General features: G+C 35.6%; 2 protein-coding genes across 5 annotated transcripts in view; one reads left to right on the forward strand and one right to left on the reverse strand.

The window, feature by feature from the left end:
* The first annotated feature begins 673 nt into the window (after window positions 1–673).
* Window positions 674–13,974, forward strand: LOC101737049 (ATP-binding cassette sub-family F member 3). 2 transcript variants are annotated; one of them, XM_038013166.2, is made up of 12 exons: window positions 674–921; window positions 1,407–1,512; window positions 1,813–1,984; window positions 2,661–2,875; window positions 3,994–4,257; window positions 6,515–6,715; window positions 7,261–7,443; window positions 9,490–9,663; window positions 10,077–10,251; window positions 11,163–11,343; window positions 12,213–12,433; window positions 13,689–13,974. In XM_038013166.2, the coding sequence occupies exons 1-12, from the start codon at window positions 849–851 to the stop codon at window positions 13,842–13,844; spliced, it is 2,121 nt and encodes a 706-aa protein (XP_037869094.1). In that variant the 5' UTR covers window positions 674–848; the 3' UTR covers window positions 13,845–13,974. The 2 variants fall into 2 exon arrangements, with proteins under 2 accessions (XP_037869094.1, XP_037869095.1); XM_038013167.2 differs by having other exon boundaries at window positions 690–921; window positions 1,407–1,516.
* The window catches only part of LOC101744885 (cerebellar degeneration-related protein 2-like), a 74,373-nt gene continuing 67,195 nt past the window's right edge, over window positions 13,964–21,141 (reverse strand). For all 3 annotated transcript variants that reach the window (XM_012697542.4, XM_004923187.3, XM_004923186.5), the window contains exons 2-6: window positions 19,674–19,786; window positions 18,980–19,128; window positions 18,202–18,636; window positions 17,616–17,784; window positions 13,964–15,966 (exon numbers count right to left, since the gene is read on the reverse strand). In XM_012697542.4, coding sequence (XP_012552996.1) covers window positions 14,590–15,966; window positions 17,616–17,784; window positions 18,202–18,636; window positions 18,980–19,128; window positions 19,674–19,786 — 2,243 coding nt within the window. In that variant the 3' untranslated portion in view covers window positions 13,964–14,589. The remainder of the gene's footprint in view (window positions 15,967–17,615; window positions 17,785–18,201; window positions 18,637–18,979; window positions 19,129–19,673; window positions 19,787–21,141) is intronic.

Below are 21,141 nucleotides of genomic sequence, written 5' to 3' on the forward strand. Positions count from 1 at the left end.
TGTTAATATAAGTTCTATCACGTTAAAGTAACGAAGAAACTAACAAAGAAACTATTTGTTGACTATAAAATAGACAATATTGATATTAATAATAAATAAATACTCTTTGATTAAGTGATATTACTCCAGGCTAATACAGTGATGTCCAAAACACCATCAAGTGGGGCTCACGTCTTATGATGTGATAATGCATCTTAAAGTATTTAAAATCGCGTTGTGGTAACGAGAACATTACCTTCTTATAATGTATTTAGACTATTTGTGGTTTCTGTCTGGTCTGAATTGTTTAAAATCTAAGTTTAAGTCTATTTTATGGAAACTAATCTTTATTTTCAATATACAATTTAAATGTTTTTCAATCCATCCAATACTATTCACTTATCACTTCTGAGCTTAAGATCGTTATTAATGATGAACTTTAGTGCATTAACTTGACTGATAAGTTATGTGATGCTAATTACTCATAAAGTAACCAAAGGGTATTAGCCACCATCTGATATTTGAAAGTGCACAAATCTCGGGAGTACGCACGTAAACGCTGTGTTCTAAGTGTAATGAAAGGATTTAGGAAAAAAATATAAAAGTCCGTCTACTACGATTGAATATAGAGGTCATCAGAAATGATTGCAAAATTGGCTAAAAAATCGAGCTACCAAAGGACAAAAAACCATTTTGAAAAAAACAATTGACATTAGTAGTGACGTGACGTAGAGCAAACGAGTATTGGATGTGCTTCGAGTTTCACTGGATTTTGGGTGCTGTTTGCAATAAATTCACCACTATAGTAAAAAAATTAACATAGATGTTGTAAACTTAGATTAGGAAGTTTAAAATATTTTGTAATCAATATGGCTGGCTGTGGAGACTTCATCAAGAGTCAGTTTCCATTGATCGATGACGAATTAATGAAATATGTGGAAGGTATGTTTTTGTCCTATAGGTTATAAAATGAAATGAAATAATAAATAAATACATTTAATAAATTTGTAAAAATCATAATAATTTGTACTCATCATGAAACGAAGCCCGATAAAAATTTATATTTTAATAAAGAAACCCGAAATATATTTTTATCAACGAAACAGTATAAGTTTTTTTTATGTCCCAACCACGACGAAACTGCTGCCATCCTTGAGAAGACAGGTCGAAGTTTTATTTGTATATTTATTAAACTTGATACACAATCTTAATTCTGTTAGCAAATCATATTTGAAAGATTCCAGGTTCTATGTTTCAAGCAATTTGTGAATGTTTAATAGTAATATGATATCAAGTCATTTTAATAGTAATTGGATGCTATAGCAGTTATAATAACAATTAATTAAAATATAATACAAAAAGTTTAAAGCTTACACAGGAGTGACATTCTTCATTGACTCTAAATTCATCACAGTTAATCCTTATAGATATCTTGTGCAACAGCGCTGATGAGTTTGAAGACACAGAGGAAATTTTTGAGGCCGTTGGCGAAGTTTTACAAGGCATATCTGAGAAATCTGAGAAAGACATTAAGTAGGTAACAAATTAATGATCAAGTAAACTTATTGAGAATAAAAATAAAATAGTTCTTTGTAATTGTTCATTATTGGTCATCAAGTTAAACAGTACATTTTTTATCAAAATATATTTTTAATTGCTTTAAACCATGAATTATAAATTAACAAAATGCAACACAAATTTGAAATTTTAAACAGTACTTTGTATATTGATTATAATTATATAAGTATATGTAACTCAACAAATATTTTCAACACATATATTATTCAACACAGAAAGCTAAAGTGGAGCTTGTAATTTTAAAAATATTTATAGAGACATATGTGGAAAACTTCTACACATGTTACAACCTGACAAAGGATCGAAGAACAATGGGCCTACGAAAATTTTGGATGCACCAATACATTTAGCTTCAATGACCCAGACTAATTATAATGACACAGATGATCTCAAAAGTATATGGATGCAAACAAGGGATGATAGTTTGGTAAGTGGTACAACATTATTCATATTATATAGGTAAAATATGTGAGGAAGTAATAATAACATAACTTACACACAAATAACAGGAAAGTAGCATATCAGTAGGTTGTATTACGTGCTAGCTTAAGTAAGTTCTACCATTCTGCTTAGAAATCTTGCGTTTTAGTTCCAAGTCTCTAGGTTATATTGCATCTATGAACAATACTATGAACAATAATAATGATCTAACTCTACATAATGATTAGCCACAAGTTATATAATACACTGTGTTTGGTATTTAGGTTAATGTAAAAATTTGTTTCAACTGTTGGACTTTATGTAGTGGTTATCATGAATATGTCACAAAAATGTAAAATTTAATTTTCATTTGTTTCAATATTTTGAATATGTTAATTATTAAGAGGTTATAGGTACTAAAGAACATTAAGAAATAACAATAGATTTTCTTGTGTCTAGTGTTAAAAAAGTAATTTAAAATTATAAAATTACTGTGAAATTATACATACATTATTTCCTTTACTGTTTAGAGAATATTTCTTTATCTCACCTTATAATATAACAACCAATAGATAATCTAGAAACTATTGCATTTGTTCAATGTTTCGGATTACTAGGAACAGAATTAATGCCTCAATGTATTGGGTAATGCATACTGAAATTAGTTATATTTTGGTTTACAGAAAGTAGATGCTAGAAAATTAGAGAAAGCCGAAGCTAAATTACAACAGAAGCAACAGAAACAAAAAGAGGTAAAAGCACCAACAGCCACACCACTATTACAAACTGCGACTGCATCACAAGTAACATCGAAAAAAGACAGCAAACTTGAAGCTAAAGGGACAAATAGAACACAAGACATAAGGATAGAAAACTTTGACATAGCGTATGGAGATCGGTAAGTCTAATTAGGTTATTCATCTGCTATTAAATTTTTTTACAAATATGCATGTCATACCATTGATAATGGCATCCTGATCATGCAGGAGCCAGTCACCGTCGACGCCCTCGATAAGTCATTGCGGATCCATCAGATCCAATAACCGTTTCATTAGACACCTTTAGCTCTAACACTAGGAGCAGGCTCAGGGACCCCGTAACCTTACTGGTCGAACTCTAAAAAGAGTTCGACGTGTAACCTAACCTAAACATCAGCCCGCTGAGTTTCTCGCCGGATCTTCACAGCGGGTCGGGATTCCGATCCCGTAGTAGATTCATTCGCGAAGCAGTTACTCTTGAGTGGTTATGTCTCATTTGGAGGCGCTTGGGTAGCAGTTAGCAAATCGCCCCCGCCTGGCTGAGCCCTTGCTCGTCCGCCTGACCTGGTGAAACTGGAAAGGCCTCTGGGCCACCAGTAATTCCTCAAACATAAAAAAAACCATTGATAAATTCGAAAAGTGAACATTTTATTAAAAATCTAATAACCATGTGCCATAACCATAAGGCCTCCTTGGTCTAGTTGCTTATGCTTGACTACTATAGTAGCTATCTTTATCAAATTTATTATTAGAGCTTAAGACTTAGGGAAATATAAGAGATAATTTTAGTAACGCCATTGAATGTGAAAACTTTCCTGTATTATAATATATATTTTTCATGTTACTTTTGTCTTAACTTAAAACTAAACCTATTTTTGTAATCTTTGCTGCTCTTTGAGATACAGGTTTACAATTAGAACAAGTACAAGTGCAGTTTATATCTGTTTGGGTTACTTTTAAATCACAAATAAATAAATAAACGCTAATTGTCTCCAGAAAACCAAACTAAATGTATCATATTCAATTGAATATTCGTACTACAGCACTTTATACCACTGAAAGTGCTAACTGCACACTGTTGTTAAAAAACGAAAATTGTAACTCATGGCCAGCAGACACTGACGAATTCAAGTATTGTAAAATAATGTATTATTTGTATTTGTTGTGTTATTACTTAAAATTCTCTCGAAAAGATAACACATACCGTTCTGTAGAAATAACTATACATTTGCAAAAATGTGAATACAATTTGTTTCAGGGTATTATTACAAGGTGCCGACTTGATACTTGCATTTGGACGAAGATACGGCTTAGTCGGAAGAAATGGTCTCGGTAAAACAACTCTCCTACGAATGATATCCAGTAAACAGTTGAAGATTCCATCGCATATAACTATCCTGCATGTGGAGCAGGAGGTTGTAGGAGATGACACCATAGCCCTGCAGAGCGTTCTTGAATGTGATACCATTAGAGAAGGCCTATTAAAAAAAGAAAGGGATATAACTGCTGCTATAAATAATGGGTTCGTTATTTAAATAAAATTATGATTTTTTTCTTTAAATTCTGAACAATTTCTGAAAAAATATTTTTTGCCTTAAGGCTGTGTTTATTTATTTAATACATAATCTTATATATAAAATTCTCATGTCATAATGTTAGTTACCATACTCCTCTGAAACGGTTTGACGAATTTTTATGAAATTTTATATGCATGTTTAGTGGGTCTGAGAATCGCCTACTATCTATTTTTCATACCCCTAAGTGATAAGGGTTGTCCAACCCCAAACATTTATTGTTTGGACATTTTTTTTTGTTATAGTGAGGAATTATGTGGTTGAATGAGATTTTGTTATTTTTATATTCCCTCATCGTTCACAGCGCTACATGCCTCTTTCACTCATTTACCACATCCTTACACACTTACAATAAGTTAGTATTTTATTTTTTATTAGCTAGTAATGAAATAATTTAATTCTTATAAAACGAACAACAATTAAACGAAAACATTTTCAAACAATTAATGGTAGCATAACTAGCATTTAGTAGTAATAACAATAACAAATTAAAATATTTTGCTTAACCCTTGTACACTTAACCAGTGTTGAGCTTATTATCACATATTTTGCAGAATTTGCTAAGGAGTTCTTGAAAAAAAGTACTTAATAAAAAAAAAAACTTAAAAATAAGTAAAAATTAATGCTAAATTTACAGAACAATAATTTTAAATGATTATTTATAAATGTTATTACAAACGATTCTTTTGATTTCTTTCGACGTTAAAATGATCGACAATTACAAATGACATTTTACAACGAACGATTATCAATTCTTGAAAATTGACAATTCCATTTCTCATTCAAGCATTCTTGAGAAGAGGTCAATTATTGCGATCTATAGCATGTCGAATTGTTCTGTGCCAATTATCTCGCGCTGCTGATTCGAATTATGACGTACAGAATTTCATTATACAGGGTGTTGTAATTAATACCGATCTCGATCGAAATAATTACTGCAGAAACTAATCAGGATATTGGATCGAAACATTACAAGCATTAGGATAGCTGTTAGACTATATACTTTCATTTTTACGACACGATGATATATGATTCTTTCGTCGTGGAAGTCTCTTGGAGACAGTCCCACGTTGGACCACGGGCGTTTCTGTCTATGAATACCGTTGACTTTGTACATTACGTTATATAAGTTATTTAAGTTTAAAAGATCGGTGAAGGAGAGTTAAGACCTAAGAATTAAGATTCGGGCATATGTTTTTCTATGTTGTGACGTCAGGATTCACTATTACTTGTAAGTAAAGTTATGTTCGTCTCCGTAGACGGTTATAATGCCGGTTATAGTTCCGGGTAAATCTTTAGGTTTATAAATATTTATTAGGTTTTTTTTTGTTTTCTTACATAATCTGTTTCTTCACTTGTATTATTAGACTTTTTTATTCCGTTCAAGGAAACGCTTGTATCGTATTATTTGATTAAGTCAATTGTTTATTCCCTGAAGTATCGTGTTTACTGAGCTAATGAAACCAGTTATGAATTATTTAGATACAGAAGTTTACCTTGATAAGTTCCAAGTGTAAAGAATGGAAATGTAATTGTGGAATAATGTTAGATAAGGCCTATTTGTATATTGTTAGAAATAATTACTTCAGAGTCACGTATTCATAATGGTTAAGTTTTCATTAATATAATATTCATGTAATAGTAATAAAAAATTAGGCCTCCTGTGTAATGGCGTATTTCAGAAATGATTGTAGTAAAAAAAAAATTAACGGATTTTATGACCTGGTAACTAAGACCTTGAGTGAAATGAAATTAATAGATGATTAATTAGAGACATTAATCAAATGGGATGAAATTAAATGAAATGAGATGAAATGGGATGAAGTATAATCTCAATAAAATTGTGGTCATTTAGTGAGATTTTTTCAGTGTAATTTTGGAGGATCCCGAGAAGTTACATCCAGCGGCTTTGTTTGATTTTCCCACAATCGTGCACTTTCACAGATATTAAACAAGTTAATAAGCCACCGTTCTTACACATTTAAACCCGGAGAAACACTGAATAGACAAAATAAAACAAATCACACAACTTCAGTCCTCGCGTTCCCGCCAAAAAATCCACTATAATAAAAATAAATATGTTTCAGTACAGACCATACAATCTTTTCAATACTTTTTTTTAAATATTTTGCGGTTCAGAATTGTAAAATTTAAACAGGTCACTCACTGTTTCACAATCGATTTTACCATTTAATTTAACTTCAGCTCCACAGATCCGCAGCTCTCGTCCGAGTTGAGTTCAATATACGTGCAACTACAGAACATAGAGGCGGACAAGGCGCCCGCCCGGGCTTCGGTCATATTGAACGGCTTGGGTTTTACAACGGAGATGCAGGCAAGACCCACCAAGACCTTCTCCGGTGGATGGAGAATGAGATTGGCTTTGGCAAGAGCACTGTTTTCTACGTGAGTATTGTTTGTTCATTGTGTTTCATAGAGAGGTCCTACCGGTACCAGAAACCGGTACTTATGCACAGTAGATATTATTTGAAGGCTCGGCATCGCGTTTCTAATGGCCATTTTTCCAATGCTAATTCTATTAGTAGACAATAATTACAGTTCAGAGGATATTGTGGTGGCACTCTTAGTTTGTACTTAAACCCTTTGACTGCCTTGTAGGTCACCGGTGCCCTAGGTGGCGCGTGGCGTGGCTGAAGTTATTATATCGAGTTCTGTTACTAAGCGCCTGGATTGCTTAACTTTGCTTTCTTTTGTTTTCAATGTATATTTTTAGTTTTTTAGGTCTCATAGCAATAGATTCATTCTCATTATCTTCGTCTTTCCCACAGTCTACTAGATATTCCGGCGCTTTAGTAACAGAAATCGACATAATTACTTCGGTGCGCCAAGTAGGGCACCGGTGACCCTCGTGGCAGTGAAAGGGTTAAGGACTGGTGCTGAACCGGTGGGTGCCTATTATTTATTTGTTTTTATTTATTTATTGTTTGCAGCCCTGACCTGTTGTTACTCGACGAACCGACCAACATGTTGGACATAAAGGCGATCATCTGGTTAGAAAACTATCTACAGAAGTGGCCCACTACCCTGTTAGTCGTCTCTCACGACAGAAATTTCTTGGACACCGTACCTACAGATATAATGCATTTACACACCCAAAGGATAGATACGTATAGGTAAATACTGTTTTGATTGTTTTTCACTTTTTTTCAAATATTAACGTGACGTGCACGACAGAGACAGCGCTCAATGGGTAGTGTGCGACAGAGAAAACGCTCTACAAAGCCGAAATTAGCCGAATGTCTCTTATCAAAAGTTGATGTGCTTTTTTTTCCTACCTAAGCTGATAGCCTTGAGAGGCTATTTCAGTGTAACCTTAACTAGTAGGTGAGCTCACGGGGCTCAAACCGGAGTGATGCCTAACACTGACCCTAGCAAGAGCCGTGCTTCGCAGAATCTACCACCGGATCGGAAACGCGACCCACTGAGAAGATCCGGCGAGAAACTCAGTGGGCTGTGTCTGTGGGTTAATTCGCTCGTCGAGCCCTTCGTCGCAAGCGACGGGTTCGACGAGGACGGTGACCGGTGCTTGTGATATCTAAAACACCGTTAATGGATCGGGAGGATCCGTAATGACGTGTTTTGGGCGACGTCGACTGTTTACCATTCGGTCTACAGGATCGCGTATATAGTTTCCAGCGGCCACGACAAAAGAGCTCTCATGTCGTGCCGCCTTCTCAAAGTGGCTGGGTAGTGTGCGACAGAGACAACGCTCTACAAAGCCGAAATTAGCCGAATGTCTTTGAACCATAGACCTATATAGTAGGGACACGACATATTGTTCTATACGTACAATTGCTTATATAAATAGCACCCATTTTGAAGGCACATACATAAACATATATCTATCTCGTTCTTACTCAGCACTTTAACTCGCAGGAAAACAATATAACAGTATTTCAGTGCGTACATAAAATGAAACATGAATATACGTAAATATCTCCGTCTCCGTCTAATGAGGCCGAAAATCCGCCATGTTTAGCGCGCCAAATGTCATTGTCACGTCAGTTCGGCCGTCTGTTTTGGGTTGTACATTATTTATTGACTTTGATATCGATTTAATATGATTGATTATATAAAATTTCATAATTTATCATGCTTAAAACATACAAAAATAATAATTAAAACGTATTTTATAGGATCTCAAGAAAGTCGATGCCCTAAAACTATTATCTATATGTATTTAAATTCATTATGGAGCCCTCATCCGAAAAATCCATTTTTCGGTCGGAATCTATTGATCATGACACTAATCATAAATACCACTTTAAAATATGTCATCAAAACATATTTAGACATTCTGTTTAGATATTTCGGGAAAAAGGCTACCGACAAAATCTCTTCGGAACTATTTAAATAAAATAGTTTTATTCCGCAGTGAGTAAAACACTATTGTAAATTTGTTAAATATTTAATAATTAAGTGATTTTAGAGAGGAAGTCACAAGGAATGACGTTTGTAATTAATGAATAAATGTTCTGTAGGTGTTTTTTTTTCACGCGGTCCCTTGATAAGTTTAAAATTTGAATCACTCTCAAGCGAAAGTGATTCAAATGGTGCGGCGCACCTTCCTTGGGGTGCGCTACGGTAGTATGTTACGGACTTTAGAGTCAGGAAAACAATTAAAATAGATTGTAATAGTCTAAGAAAAACACGTACTCAAAATACGATAACATTTAGCATGCTAGAAATGGGCTGATGGCTTTGAACTACGCCATATCTTTATGTTTTGCGACAAACGACAACTTTATAAAATCAGTGTAGCAACTTTTAAAAATCATCATATCGTTTACTTGGCAAATTCGAAGGACGAACTTGTCTTAGATTTCACCCATCTAAATCATATCATATTTGCACATAACAATATACCTACTTACTTCCCATTAAAGTATAAATTCTACAAATAAATAATACTCAACAATATTTAAAATAAAATGAGCCAAGAACGTTTATCGATAAAACCTGATAACATTGAAATCTTTTGTACAGCACTAAAGCCGCCATGTTTTGTGGCCAGATGACGTCACACTGGCACGAAATTTTGGTTGACGTTTCATTTCCATAGGTTTCCTACTTCATTGCTTTGAACTAAAGTCGACGTGCAAAATTTAGCGTCGGGTACTATAAAAAAAATAACCCATAAAAATTGATTTCTTTTATAGGGGTAACTACGAACAGTTCCACAAGACAAAGACTGAGAAGCTGAAGAATCAGCAGCGCGAGTACGAGGCGCAGCAGCAGCACCGGGCGCACACGCAGGAGTTCATCGACCGGTTCCGTTACAACGCGAACCGCGCCTCCTCCGTGCAGAGCAAGATCAAAATGCTCGATAAACTGTTAGTATTACCACGTGCCGAATTTACGGATGATAAAAAAATAATACATGCAATAATTAAAACTAGTGGTCCCCCGATAGTTGAAGACTGAAGTTCGACTATAATTAAATGAAATTATAAGTTTGTACACTATTATGATTCTGTTTTCAAAGACAGACTTCGCCAAGACTATACTTTAAACAAATATTAATAAAGACAAACAATATGAGTTCTAAGGTCTCAGTATAGTTACGACTGTCCCACCCTTCAAACCGAAACGCATTACTGCTGCACGGTGAACTCACAAGAGGTCCTACCACCAGTAAAAATGAATCCTTCATATGAACTGCGTAATCGAAACGTTTCTAAAAAAAAAGAAAGATTAAAATTTAATTTAATTTACGATGATTTTTCACGTATATTGTTTTTTTCAGTCCAGAACTGAAACCAGTCGAGAAGGAAATAGACGTGGTCCTGCGGTTTCCGGAGACAGAGCCGCTCTCGCCCCCCATATTGCAGCTCAACGAAGTCGGCTTCTACTATTCAAAGGACAAAGTCATATTCACAAATGTTAATCTGGGAGCGACCCTAGAATCTAGGATATGTATTGTGAGTCAATTTGTCTTTTATTCAAATTCTAGACGAGCGGTAGATGACAGTCGTACTGTCAATTCATTCTGAGATCAAACCGCTCAAACTGTGCCTTATTTCTCGTACTCGATGACTCTTCAATATCATTATTATTCCCCTGAATAAAGTCGCAATATTCTTAGGTAGGTTTCAATAGGTAGGTTTTTTAAATTACTTACTTACTAATTAATTACTACTGTTACTTTTGTTTACCTTCAACAAATGACTTAATTGACATGCACATTTTGGGAGTTCATTTAGTTTTACACGGTTCTGTCGGGAACATATCATCAGTGTGAATTTCTAAAAAAAAAAAAAATTGGTGTGGGAGATAGATGTGTCGCTCGACCGTACTGGTAGTGATTGAACATTAATTTTCCACGACAAAAATTTTTTTAAGAGATTTTATGATCTGGTAACTGAGACCTTTAAGTCATGTCTTATTTTCATTTATATTATTCATATTTTTATGAAAAATGATATTATGGAGTGAAATGAAATGAAGATGATTAATTTGAGACACTAATCAACTGGGATGAAATTAAATGAAATGAATTGATATGATATGGGATGAAATATAATCTCAATAAAATGGTGGTGGTTTACTAAGATTTTTTCAGTGGACTTTTTGGAGGATCCCGAGAAGTTACGTCCAGCGGCTTTGTTTCATTTTCCCAAATTTCTGCACTTTCACAGATATTAAACAGTTAATAAACCACCATTATTACACATTTAAACCCGAAGAATCACTAAATAGACAAAATAAAACAAATCACACAACTTCACTCCTCGCGTTCCCGTCTCTACGATTAAAGACCGTTTTTCATCAATGAAGGCAGAAGGTCACTCATCACTACTGGATAATCATATTTTCCACATTTTCTTCAAAGGTGGGCGATAATGGCGCTGGCAAAACAACATTGCTGAAGATCATAATGGGTATACTATCGCCAACGAACGGGATCCGCACCGTGCACAGAGGGCTCAAGTTCGGTTACTTCTCGCAGCACCACGTCGATCAGCTCGAGATGAACGTCAACTCTGTTGAGTTGCTACGGAACAGTTATCCAGGTCGGTCAACAATTAATAAGTATAGCGAGTGACGCCGCGGGGCGAAGCTAGTCTAAAAGTAGCCTAAGTTACTCCTTATATCATCAGCTACCTATCAGTGAAAGTCTCGTCAAAATCGGTCCAGCCGTTCCAGAGATTAGCCGTAACAAACAGAAAGAAAGACAAAAAGAAATTGGTATATATACTTACGCATTTAGTAAAATGAGCTTATTTTATTATTACAAACAGACACTCCAATTTTATTTATTTGTATAAATAATCGGTTTTTTCTTCAGTGTCATAGAGTGTCATGGAGTGAAGTATATGATTCAGTAAAAAGAGAGTTCAGTTTTTTATAGCTTATTTATACTGTTTACTGTTTAATTTTTAATATTAATTTTAAAAGAGATTAAGGTTAATGTTGTTTTCTTATTATATCATAGAAAACACAATTAAGTATTTTATTGTCCCAACCAAACGGCAGAATTCGTAGTGCCTCAATCGATAAATAAAAGACCTAAACTTTTGTATAAAATAAACTTAAAACAAACAAAAGGAATCCGTCCGACGGGGGACACAAAAGGAAAAACAAAATTGTTATTTTTATTTAATTCCGAGCATTTTCATATTTTTCTTTTTAAACCTTCTCTGAACTTCCACAAATAATTCAAGACCAAAATTAGCCAAATCGGTCCAGCCGTTCTTGAGTTTTAGCAAGACTAACGAACAGCAATTCATTTTCATATATATAGATTAATTCTGAAATACTCCCTATCATTATATTTATATCTTGAAATACCCGCTAGCTCTTACTCTCCGCAGACCTAGATGAAAACGAAGCAGTCAAACGGATTCACATTCAGATTGAACTTTTCCGTTCATGTATTCAGGTAAACCGATAGAGGAATACAGGAGGCAGTTGGGTAGTTTCGGAGTGAGCGGCGACCTCGCGTTACAGACGATAGGCAGCTTGTCCGGGGGGCAGAAGTCGAGGGTGGCCTTCGCCAGGATGTGTATGGGAAACCCTAACTTCCTAGTTCTGGACGAGCCCACCAATCATCTGGACATCGAAACGATTGAGGCTCTAGGAAAAGGAATAAACAAATACACTGTAAGTACTTGCAGTACTGCAAGACCCGCAAAATTATAATTTGCGTAATTACTGGTGGTAGGACCTCTTGTGAGTCCGCGCGGGTAGGTACCACCGCCCTGCCTATTTCTGCCGTGAAGCAGTAATGCGTTTCGGTTTGAAGGGTGGGGCAGCCGTTGTAACTATACTAAGACCTTAGAACTTATATCTCAAGGTGGGTAGCGCATTTACGTTGTAGATGTCCATGGGCTCCAGTAACCACTTAACACCAGGCGGTTCCTCTTCCACCCATCTAAGCACTAAAAAAAGGTGCAGTGACTCCAATGAGCACGCGATTAAGGAACTTTCCCTTGATTAGCCTAGAGATGGCGTTGTAAAGCATTACTATAACGCGCATCAGTGATGAGGTCGAATACTCGATTGTATCGTTACACCGGTTGTCTCAAACAGGAGCGCTTGACCATGTAGCCGAGCGTACAGAGTCTAGGTGTTTATCCGTGAGGGATTCTAATTCGCCCCACTAACACTAAAACTCTACTTTTATTGCAAATGTTTGTTTGAAAAATATTGAAAAGAGTTGACGATTCAGGTGTCTATTGTAATTGTCTATATATTAATACGTGAAGCAAAAACTTTTACCCCTTTTTGCGAAAATTGCGCGGACGGAAGAGTATGAAATTTCACACACTTATAGAGAATATAAAGAATGAGTGCAGTGTTCATATTTTTTTAAATTATGCATAAAAAGTATATTAAGTCAATAAAAAGAAACATTACACACACTACCATGTATTTGACACAAACACGCATATATACTTATATACTGTTTGTTTATATAAATTGTCAAACTTTTCTTATTGCTTATAGTCTGTGGTCAAATTGAGAATAGATTAACTATGTATTGTTTGTCTTTATTAATATTTGTCTATAGTGTAGTCTTGGCGAAATTTGTGATTATATAAATATAATAAATAGTCTGAAAATAGAATCATAATAGTGCACAAACTTATAATTTCAATTAATTATAGTCGAATTTCGAGCACCGGACGACCACTAGTAAATATATGTCACGAAATACCAAAAATATCGATGTCAAGTAAACAGACACCGAATATTTTTTTATTTTTTTATTGCCTTTCTAGGCAAATGAGCGTATGGCCCACCTGATGGTAAGTGGTCACCGTCGCTCATGGACGTCAGCAATGCCAGGGGCAGAGCCTAGCCGCTGCCTACCATTCCAAGCCGCTGCCTACCATTTTGAATTGTTTATTTTCAGGGTGGCGTGATATTGGTATCTCACGACGAACGGCTAATACGGATGGTCTGCAAGGAGCTTTGGGTCTGCGGGAACGGCTGCGTCACCAGTATAGAAGGAGGATTCGACGAATATCGCAAGATAGTCGAAAGGGAATTAGAAGCACAGAATAAATAGAAAAAATTACACGAACTCGTATACTAATTGTTTAGGATAATGTAAAAAGTATCTCTAAATTATACCGTTGTAATATATTTAGAGTTTCATTATTTATTTAACGAAATGAAAAACTATTATTTAATATCAATTGAAATTTTTATTTCATACCTCCAACCAGCTGTTGTCTGCATTGAATACATTCCCGTGCGAGACGGTACGCGTTTGAAAATAACGATGGCAATTAAAAAATATAATAATATCATTAAATTAAAATTGCGTATTTACAAATTAAAATTCAAATACATAATATACAATTATATTAGTAATGACTAATAGTAACAGAAGAGCTAAGCGTTTCTAAGCGTTAAAACTCAATTGCTCTGTTTAAAACACGATACTATTACTAGTAGTGAATTTAAAAATAATTAAAGTCTCCGGTGCCCTGGTTTCATTAAATGCAAAATGATTTCATATCTGTGATCGTAATGTTTCGGAGGGAAGTTTGTTAAAATCGATATCGTGTCTGCTAAATATATAAGAATATATTTATTTACTCTTATTTATATCGCGCTGTGACTAATTCCGGGTTTGTATTATGGCAATCCACGAACCGTGGTTACAATAGTATAGGAATTAATAGTTACTCTACCAGATCACAAAATAAAACTAAACTATATTACTTATGTCCAGTTGGCAAAGACAAATGGCGGTTGGATCACTCGACTCTTACTAGAAGTAAGAGGGGTCGATGATTTTAAAATAATTATTGATGCTTCTTTCGCCTGGTTTTAGTCTTATCGGCGTTTCTGAGCACCTCGGCGTAGGATAGCTCCAACTTCCTGAGTTTGTGTATTTCCTGCGAGGCGGTGCTCTGCTTTATGTCCCACGTGTCTGTCTCGGGGTTCCAGCCTTGATAGATCTTACCAGTTCGGCCACTCACGCTCGGTGTTGGGGAGTTGAAATTCCTATTGTAGAATTGCAAAGTGGTACCGTTCCATTCGGTGTCAGCTCTGGCGAGCGGACTTACTTCTATAGGCCTATAATCACGTTTCTTCTTGTTCGATGATTTCTGATAAGTTACTTTGGGCGGCGTAGGATACACCGGGCTGTCGGCGCCTTGTCGGTCCTGACTGTGTTTCCTGTTGCGATGTCTGGATTTCTTTCTAGTCGCCGCTATGTACTCCAGCGGCTGACGCACCAACGGTGTGAGCACTCGTTCTTTTTCCTTCTCTTGTTCGTTTGATATCTCGGTGGTGCTATCGTCCACTGGTTTGTTTTCTTTGTTATCACCCACCGCTTTCTTCTTGCTCGTTTCTGGAGTTACCTTTTCTTTCGGTTCGACTTTCACTTTATCTGGTTTCTCCTTCTCTGGTTCTTTGAGTGTGGGCGTTTCCGGTGCGGTGATATCAGAGACTGGAATGGATTGTTCAGACATGACAGATGAAAAAATGCTTTGAGTGTCATCGGTGAAGTTACCCGGGGGATCCTCCGTCGCCGGAGTGACGGGAGGCACTTTTCCCGCCGTTGTGTCATCTAGTAAGGGAAGTTGTTCACCGTCGTCTTTATTTTCGGCCGCTTTCTTAAGTATTGTAAAGATCTCTTTGAATAGTTCTCGATATTCCGGCCTGTTGCGGAATCGACTGTCCATTGGACTGACGTCGTCATAGATGCTGAAGCGGTAGTCCTCTCCATCTGCGATAGTACACAAGAACGAACCGGGTCGCTCGCGTTCAGTTTGCGTTGCCTTGTTGCTCGTCTCATCCGAAAATCCGGAGCTTGAGGTCTCTGCTTCGGAAAAGTCCGGGGTTTGAATAATTTTCTTTCGTGATGTTGGCTCAGGTTTCTGGGGTTGTTTGTCGTTGTTTTGAGTTTCATCAGCATGGCCACTCTCCTCATCGGTATCTTTGATGCTGAACTGACTGTAATCTCCTGATGTTTGAAGTTCATCTTGAAGCGAGACCGGTCCTGATTGGTTCTGCGAATTCGGCGTAATGTTCTGTTTGTTCTTCTTTATGTTCTTAACTTGTGACAGCTGCACTTCGAGTAGGGCCTCATACTTTTCAACCAGCTCTCTGTATGGGTTTGCATTACCATCGTCTTTATTGGCCCATGTACCTTTCAGTAGTTTTTCCTTGGCGTTCTGTAAAATGATGCATAGCGCTGATTTTAATTTCAAAAATCTTATAATACATTAAATGACACTGAATTAATTTATTGTATAGTATATATTTAGTGTAAATGCTTTAAATTATGAATGTTTAAAAAGATAATATTGATGAATGACATTAGCCGTGACTGAAACAGATAGTACCAGTTAGACTCAAAAGATCAATAGTCAACAGACATTGCAACGAATTAAAAAGTATAAATTAATGATTTTTTTAATAATTAGTCAAAATTGCATTCAATTACTGCGGTATTTTGCGTACATATATATGTCAACAATATTTTATTGTTACGGACACCAAAAAAAGCTTGAGACTCGAACTATGAACAAACTAGTAATGGTGCACTTTCGAGGAGAAAAATCAAGTTATTTTTATTACAATTAGTGGTAGTTTTCCAATTACAGAGCATAATGCGTCTCAGTGACGCACAATGCCGAATTATGCTGAAGCTTAATTGGAACGTGAATTAGTTTTCAAATGCATCAGCAGAGTGCGCTAAGTTAGCACAGTTTTAATTAACATTGATTATTTCTAAGAAACTACGACGAAACGAAAGCCTTACAATTTTTTTCAACATTAAACAATATTACTGACGATAATATAAACAAAATTTCGATCAATGCCAACTTAAAGAAAAAACACTTGTCAATTTTCTGTCACTGAGTCGGTATCGATTGCGAGTATCACGCGAGAGCAGTACTTTTGAGAGTGCTCGATTGTGCGAAGCGTTGCTGTAGTTGGAACATTCAACGTTGAGCATTATGCCGCATAATGCGCTCTTGTGCTGTAATAGGAAAACTACCAGTGTTACATGTTACACAGCACAGGAAGCTTTAAGCGTATTTCATTACCGACTATGCTACAAGCACCCATCACTTCAATCCGAATGTTATTGACCTAAATACCAAAGTGTAACAAAAAAGTTATCGTTTAAACCATCACCAATTGTGTCCAATCATCGTGCAATACGCGCTTAGTGTAATAACGTGTCGGCAATGACGTACCTTTTGACTACATACGATATATCCAAAGAAAACTACTGCAAATGCGCTTCATAATGCATATGCAAAGCGTGATCAACAACATCAGGGGCAGTTGGAAAAGCTTTGTCGCCTAGAAATGAGCGAAACGTTCATGTGAGATAAGTCTGCCGAGGACATCGTCAGCCAACGTGAACGAATAGGGAAACGAGAAAGTTCTTCATGACTTGTGTGCAAATTCAAGATAACAGAGCGCGCACGGAATATATATTAATAAAATTGTATACATTCCGACGTTTATCGATTAGTTCAGCGGTTGTTAATACAGTTAGTTGTTTGCTACATACAGACACCGCATTTAGTGTGTCAGTTTGGTATATTAATATTTTTACACAATATAGAAACTATAGTCGGTAATTTACACATTTTTAAGTAAAGCTGCGTCTAATGATATACATTTGTTATATGTTACAGAAGAGTTTTAAATGTTGAAATTACATTAATAAGCCAGTCATCATTAGATACAGCAGGGATGATTGATAGTTAATAGAAATATACTACACACAGATGAAAGTCAAGCTATAGTTAATGAAGAGTTTTCTACAGATAATGGCATGCATGAAAGCTATGGATAGGCTTACGTCGAATTTGATGAGTTTATTGGTGACATCTTCACGTGGGCTGTCTTGTCCCGATGGAGGCAATATGACGGAACTGATGGCGCTTCGATCGTCATCATCACCATCGAGCATAGAAGACATGTCATCTCGTTCGACACCTCTCAGACACCTGATACACAATTGGCCTTGTCTGAAATATAAAGAAGATTTAGAAAGATTAATTATTTTTTTTATGTTATGTTTGACTCAAATAATTTTACTCCCCGATTGATTGCGATCATAAAATGTCACTTCGAATAGTGTCCTAAGCAATGATATTTATTTGTTACTAGCTGACCCGGCAGACTTTGTAGTGCCTCAAATAAAAGGAATCCGTCCGACGCGGGACACATGAAAGGAAAAACAAAATTGTTATTTTTATTTGCCGGTGACCGGTGCTTGAAGTACCTAGAAGCACCGTTAGTGGATCGGGAGGATCCGAGATGACGTGTTTTAGGCGTCGTCGACTGCTTTCCATTCTGTCCGCAGGATCGGGAATAACGAACAGCAATTCATTTATATATATATAGATTTAAAAAAATAAAAACAAAGTTTTTTAACTACTTACCTGACTTCTTCGAGAATAGAGAATTCTTCTTGCATTGACTTGGGCTCATCTTCTCTCGTATGCCAGTTCCTAAGCTGGTCGTGTAGTCTGTTGTTCTCTTGCACCATAGAAGCCAATTGCTCCTCCAGTTCAGTGACTCGTCTCTGTTCTTGTGCGAAAGCCACTTTACTCTCTCGCAGTGCATCGCTAAGCCTCAGTAAATCCTCGTCCTCTTTAGTCAGTTCCGGGAGAGGTGCTACCGTCTTCGGTGTACTATTTACCTCGGGTTTCTTGCAATTCTGCGATGGTTCAGATTTCTCTTTCTCTTTGGGTTTTTCGCTTTCGGGTTTTCGTTCAGCTCTTCGCCTGTAGATCTCTAGTTGAACGTTAAGTTCGTCCACAGTCTTTTGTAGTTCTTCGCATTTGGCCTCCACAGTGTCAATGTTTGAGCATAATCTGCAATTACGTAATTCTTAATTAATCAGATACTTATCATACACGGATATACCTACCTGCTTAGCGAAAAAAACAAATATTATTATTAATAACAAAATAATTAATAATAAAATAACATTAAACATTTTCAAGTTTGTATAATATTTTATTTTGTTGAAACATTTTAGACATTACGGAAGTGATTTTAAAATAAAAAATATAAAAGATTTCATCCTTCTTTGAGTGTTTTCATATTAAACATCATCGATTTGTTGTTATAAAGATCTTAAGATCATTGGTTATAAATGCACCGGATGTTCGATAACCTGAAGAGATTCGATTTGATTACAGTAAAGGTACTTACGACTTAATGTGTTTCTTGTCGGCTGCATGATCGACAGCTAGTCTGTGGTTAGCTCGTTCTAAATCTTGAATACTGAGTTCCAGTTGCTCATAAATCCTCAACCTTGAATCATTCACCTCTCGCAAAGCAACCGTTTGCTTTGTAAGATACTGAAACAACAAAATAATTGCATTAAATTCAAACGCCTAAAACGTTTTTTATATAACATAATAAAGTGTTAAATTAACATTAAACATGTTTTTTTTGTTGTAGCTTCAAGGTTCCGGCTTTGCGTACTTTATTATTTTGATTTTAGTGATTAAAATCAAAACAGAACTGGGTAACTTATTTCTTTAATCATACCGGTTTTTATCTCATATAAAAACCTTTTGACTCGTTTTGTTTGATATCAAAATGGGTTAACATTTTTCGTTTAAATTCTAAAACTTTAGAGACTTGAATTGTCTAATTTGTAAAATAGATAGCGAGTCAGTATTAGTAGGTATTTAGTTATGGTCCAAATCCTGAAGGATCGTACAAATGTATACGTAATTTTATGTAAATACGTACATACGGAATATGTAGATATGTGTTTTGTGTATTTGTGTTTTTTTTTTTGTATCTTGTATGTGCGCGGTCTGGTTATGTCAAACAATTTTTTTATGTAGGTATATTCACTAACTATATTTATATATTATATATTTTATTCACTCACTTCGATTTCTTGTGCTTGATCTTCAATAACATTTTGATGCTGGCGAAGGGCTGTCTCGAGTTCCTTGTTGCGTTCGAGTAGGGTTTTCCCGAGTTCGGCCGCCAGTTGCAAATCTGAAAACGAAAGTCATTTAAAGAATCGGTTCCTCATGTAGCGTATTTAAAATTTAACCTTGGCCGAGTGAAGTTTGTCAATTCTAGTTGTTTCTGACTGCTTATATGCAACAATATGAAGAAATCTCATTTGTTGCGACGATTTGGAAACTAGGAATTGTTTTAAGCCATATCTAGTAATAAAACAGTAAAATGAGCTATTAAACTTCTTCGTCTATAATAATAGAACGTAATTCAATATTGAATATCTACCAAGGGAGCATCATTGAATTTCGTGAAAGTCATCGTCAATGCTTTCCTTTTATTGATTCGAATTCCAATTTAAATATCATGAATCAGCACATTTCGTGGGCTAGTTACTAATTAAAGGAGTGCATCGAGTGAAACACCTAAAATCTGATTAAATGAATTGCTTGATGATTGATGGGAAACTCAGAATTAACATATCCGAGTGATGCCCGATGGCTAAGACAGGTTCTTATTCGGAGTACAATTGATTGACCGGTAATCGGTAAAAAATTACAAGAAACTCAGACATTTTGCAATACCGTATTATACATTGCTGGCCAATGCAGTATTTTGTCAAGCAAAACAGATACACGAAGAGTAAAGAACGATGGACTTATAACAAAAACGTGAAAGGCAAACTAATAACCTTGTCGAAGGAACAATGCTAAAATAATACTTAGATTTCGAATTGAGGTCAATGAATACGTATGAATTGTATGGAAGTTGAAAGTAGACATTGGGATTGGAGAAATTATGATTGAAAGTCTAAACAGATTTCTGAGAAGTAAAGGTCAAAAGGTAAACGTGCACCTAAGAAAACATACATACAAGAAACCACAAACAAAAAGAAAAAAGAAACTGTACATGCTAACTCAAGCTAGCATGGTTCATAAAAAAGACAACCGATATTAATATATTTAATTGAAATTGTTTCATGATCGTTTCCCTCGTTTCGATGATTAGATAAATAGGGTCGAAAACATTTTTCGCTCTAAAAAGCAAACTTCAATGAATAGTTTATTACGGACCTAAAATCACTTAAAATGCAACCGAAAAAAAAAACGGTTTTAAAAATGAGTCGACTATTATCAAAGCCGGCAATGTGACTTTTGGACAATTATTGGTAAATCAGAAAAACGAATTATTGACTTTGTATTCCATTGGCAGTCACAAAACTCTTCTGAACGACATCTTAGATAAATAACAGGTTAAGTATTCACCTTTATTTAATGCAGGTTTTGAACCGTATTCTTTGAAGGAGACGATTATATTCAAATCAATCTGTATTGACATATCAATAACATTTTTTTGTCCAAATGCACAGATTGCCACCTTTGATAATAGAC

The sequence above is a fragment of the Bombyx mori genome, chromosome 10 (genome assembly GCF_030269925.1).
Source record: "Bombyx mori chromosome 10, ASM3026992v2".
In the NCBI taxonomy this organism is placed as follows: domain Eukaryota; kingdom Metazoa; phylum Arthropoda; class Insecta; order Lepidoptera; family Bombycidae; genus Bombyx; species Bombyx mori.

Excerpts from the sequence above, each read along its gene's own strand:
- LOC101737049 (XM_038013166.2), top strand. The coding sequence starts at position 849 with ATGGCTGGCTGTGGAGACTTCATCAAGAGTCAGTTTCCATTGATCGAT. Across the intron at positions 1,513-1,812 it reads AAATCTGAGAAAGACATTAA|AGACATATGTGGAAAACTTC; the intron begins GTAGGTAACAAA and ends AAATATTTATAG. Across the intron at positions 1,985-2,660 it reads AAACAAGGGATGATAGTTTG|AAAGTAGATGCTAGAAAATT; the intron begins GTAAGTGGTACA and ends TTTGGTTTACAG.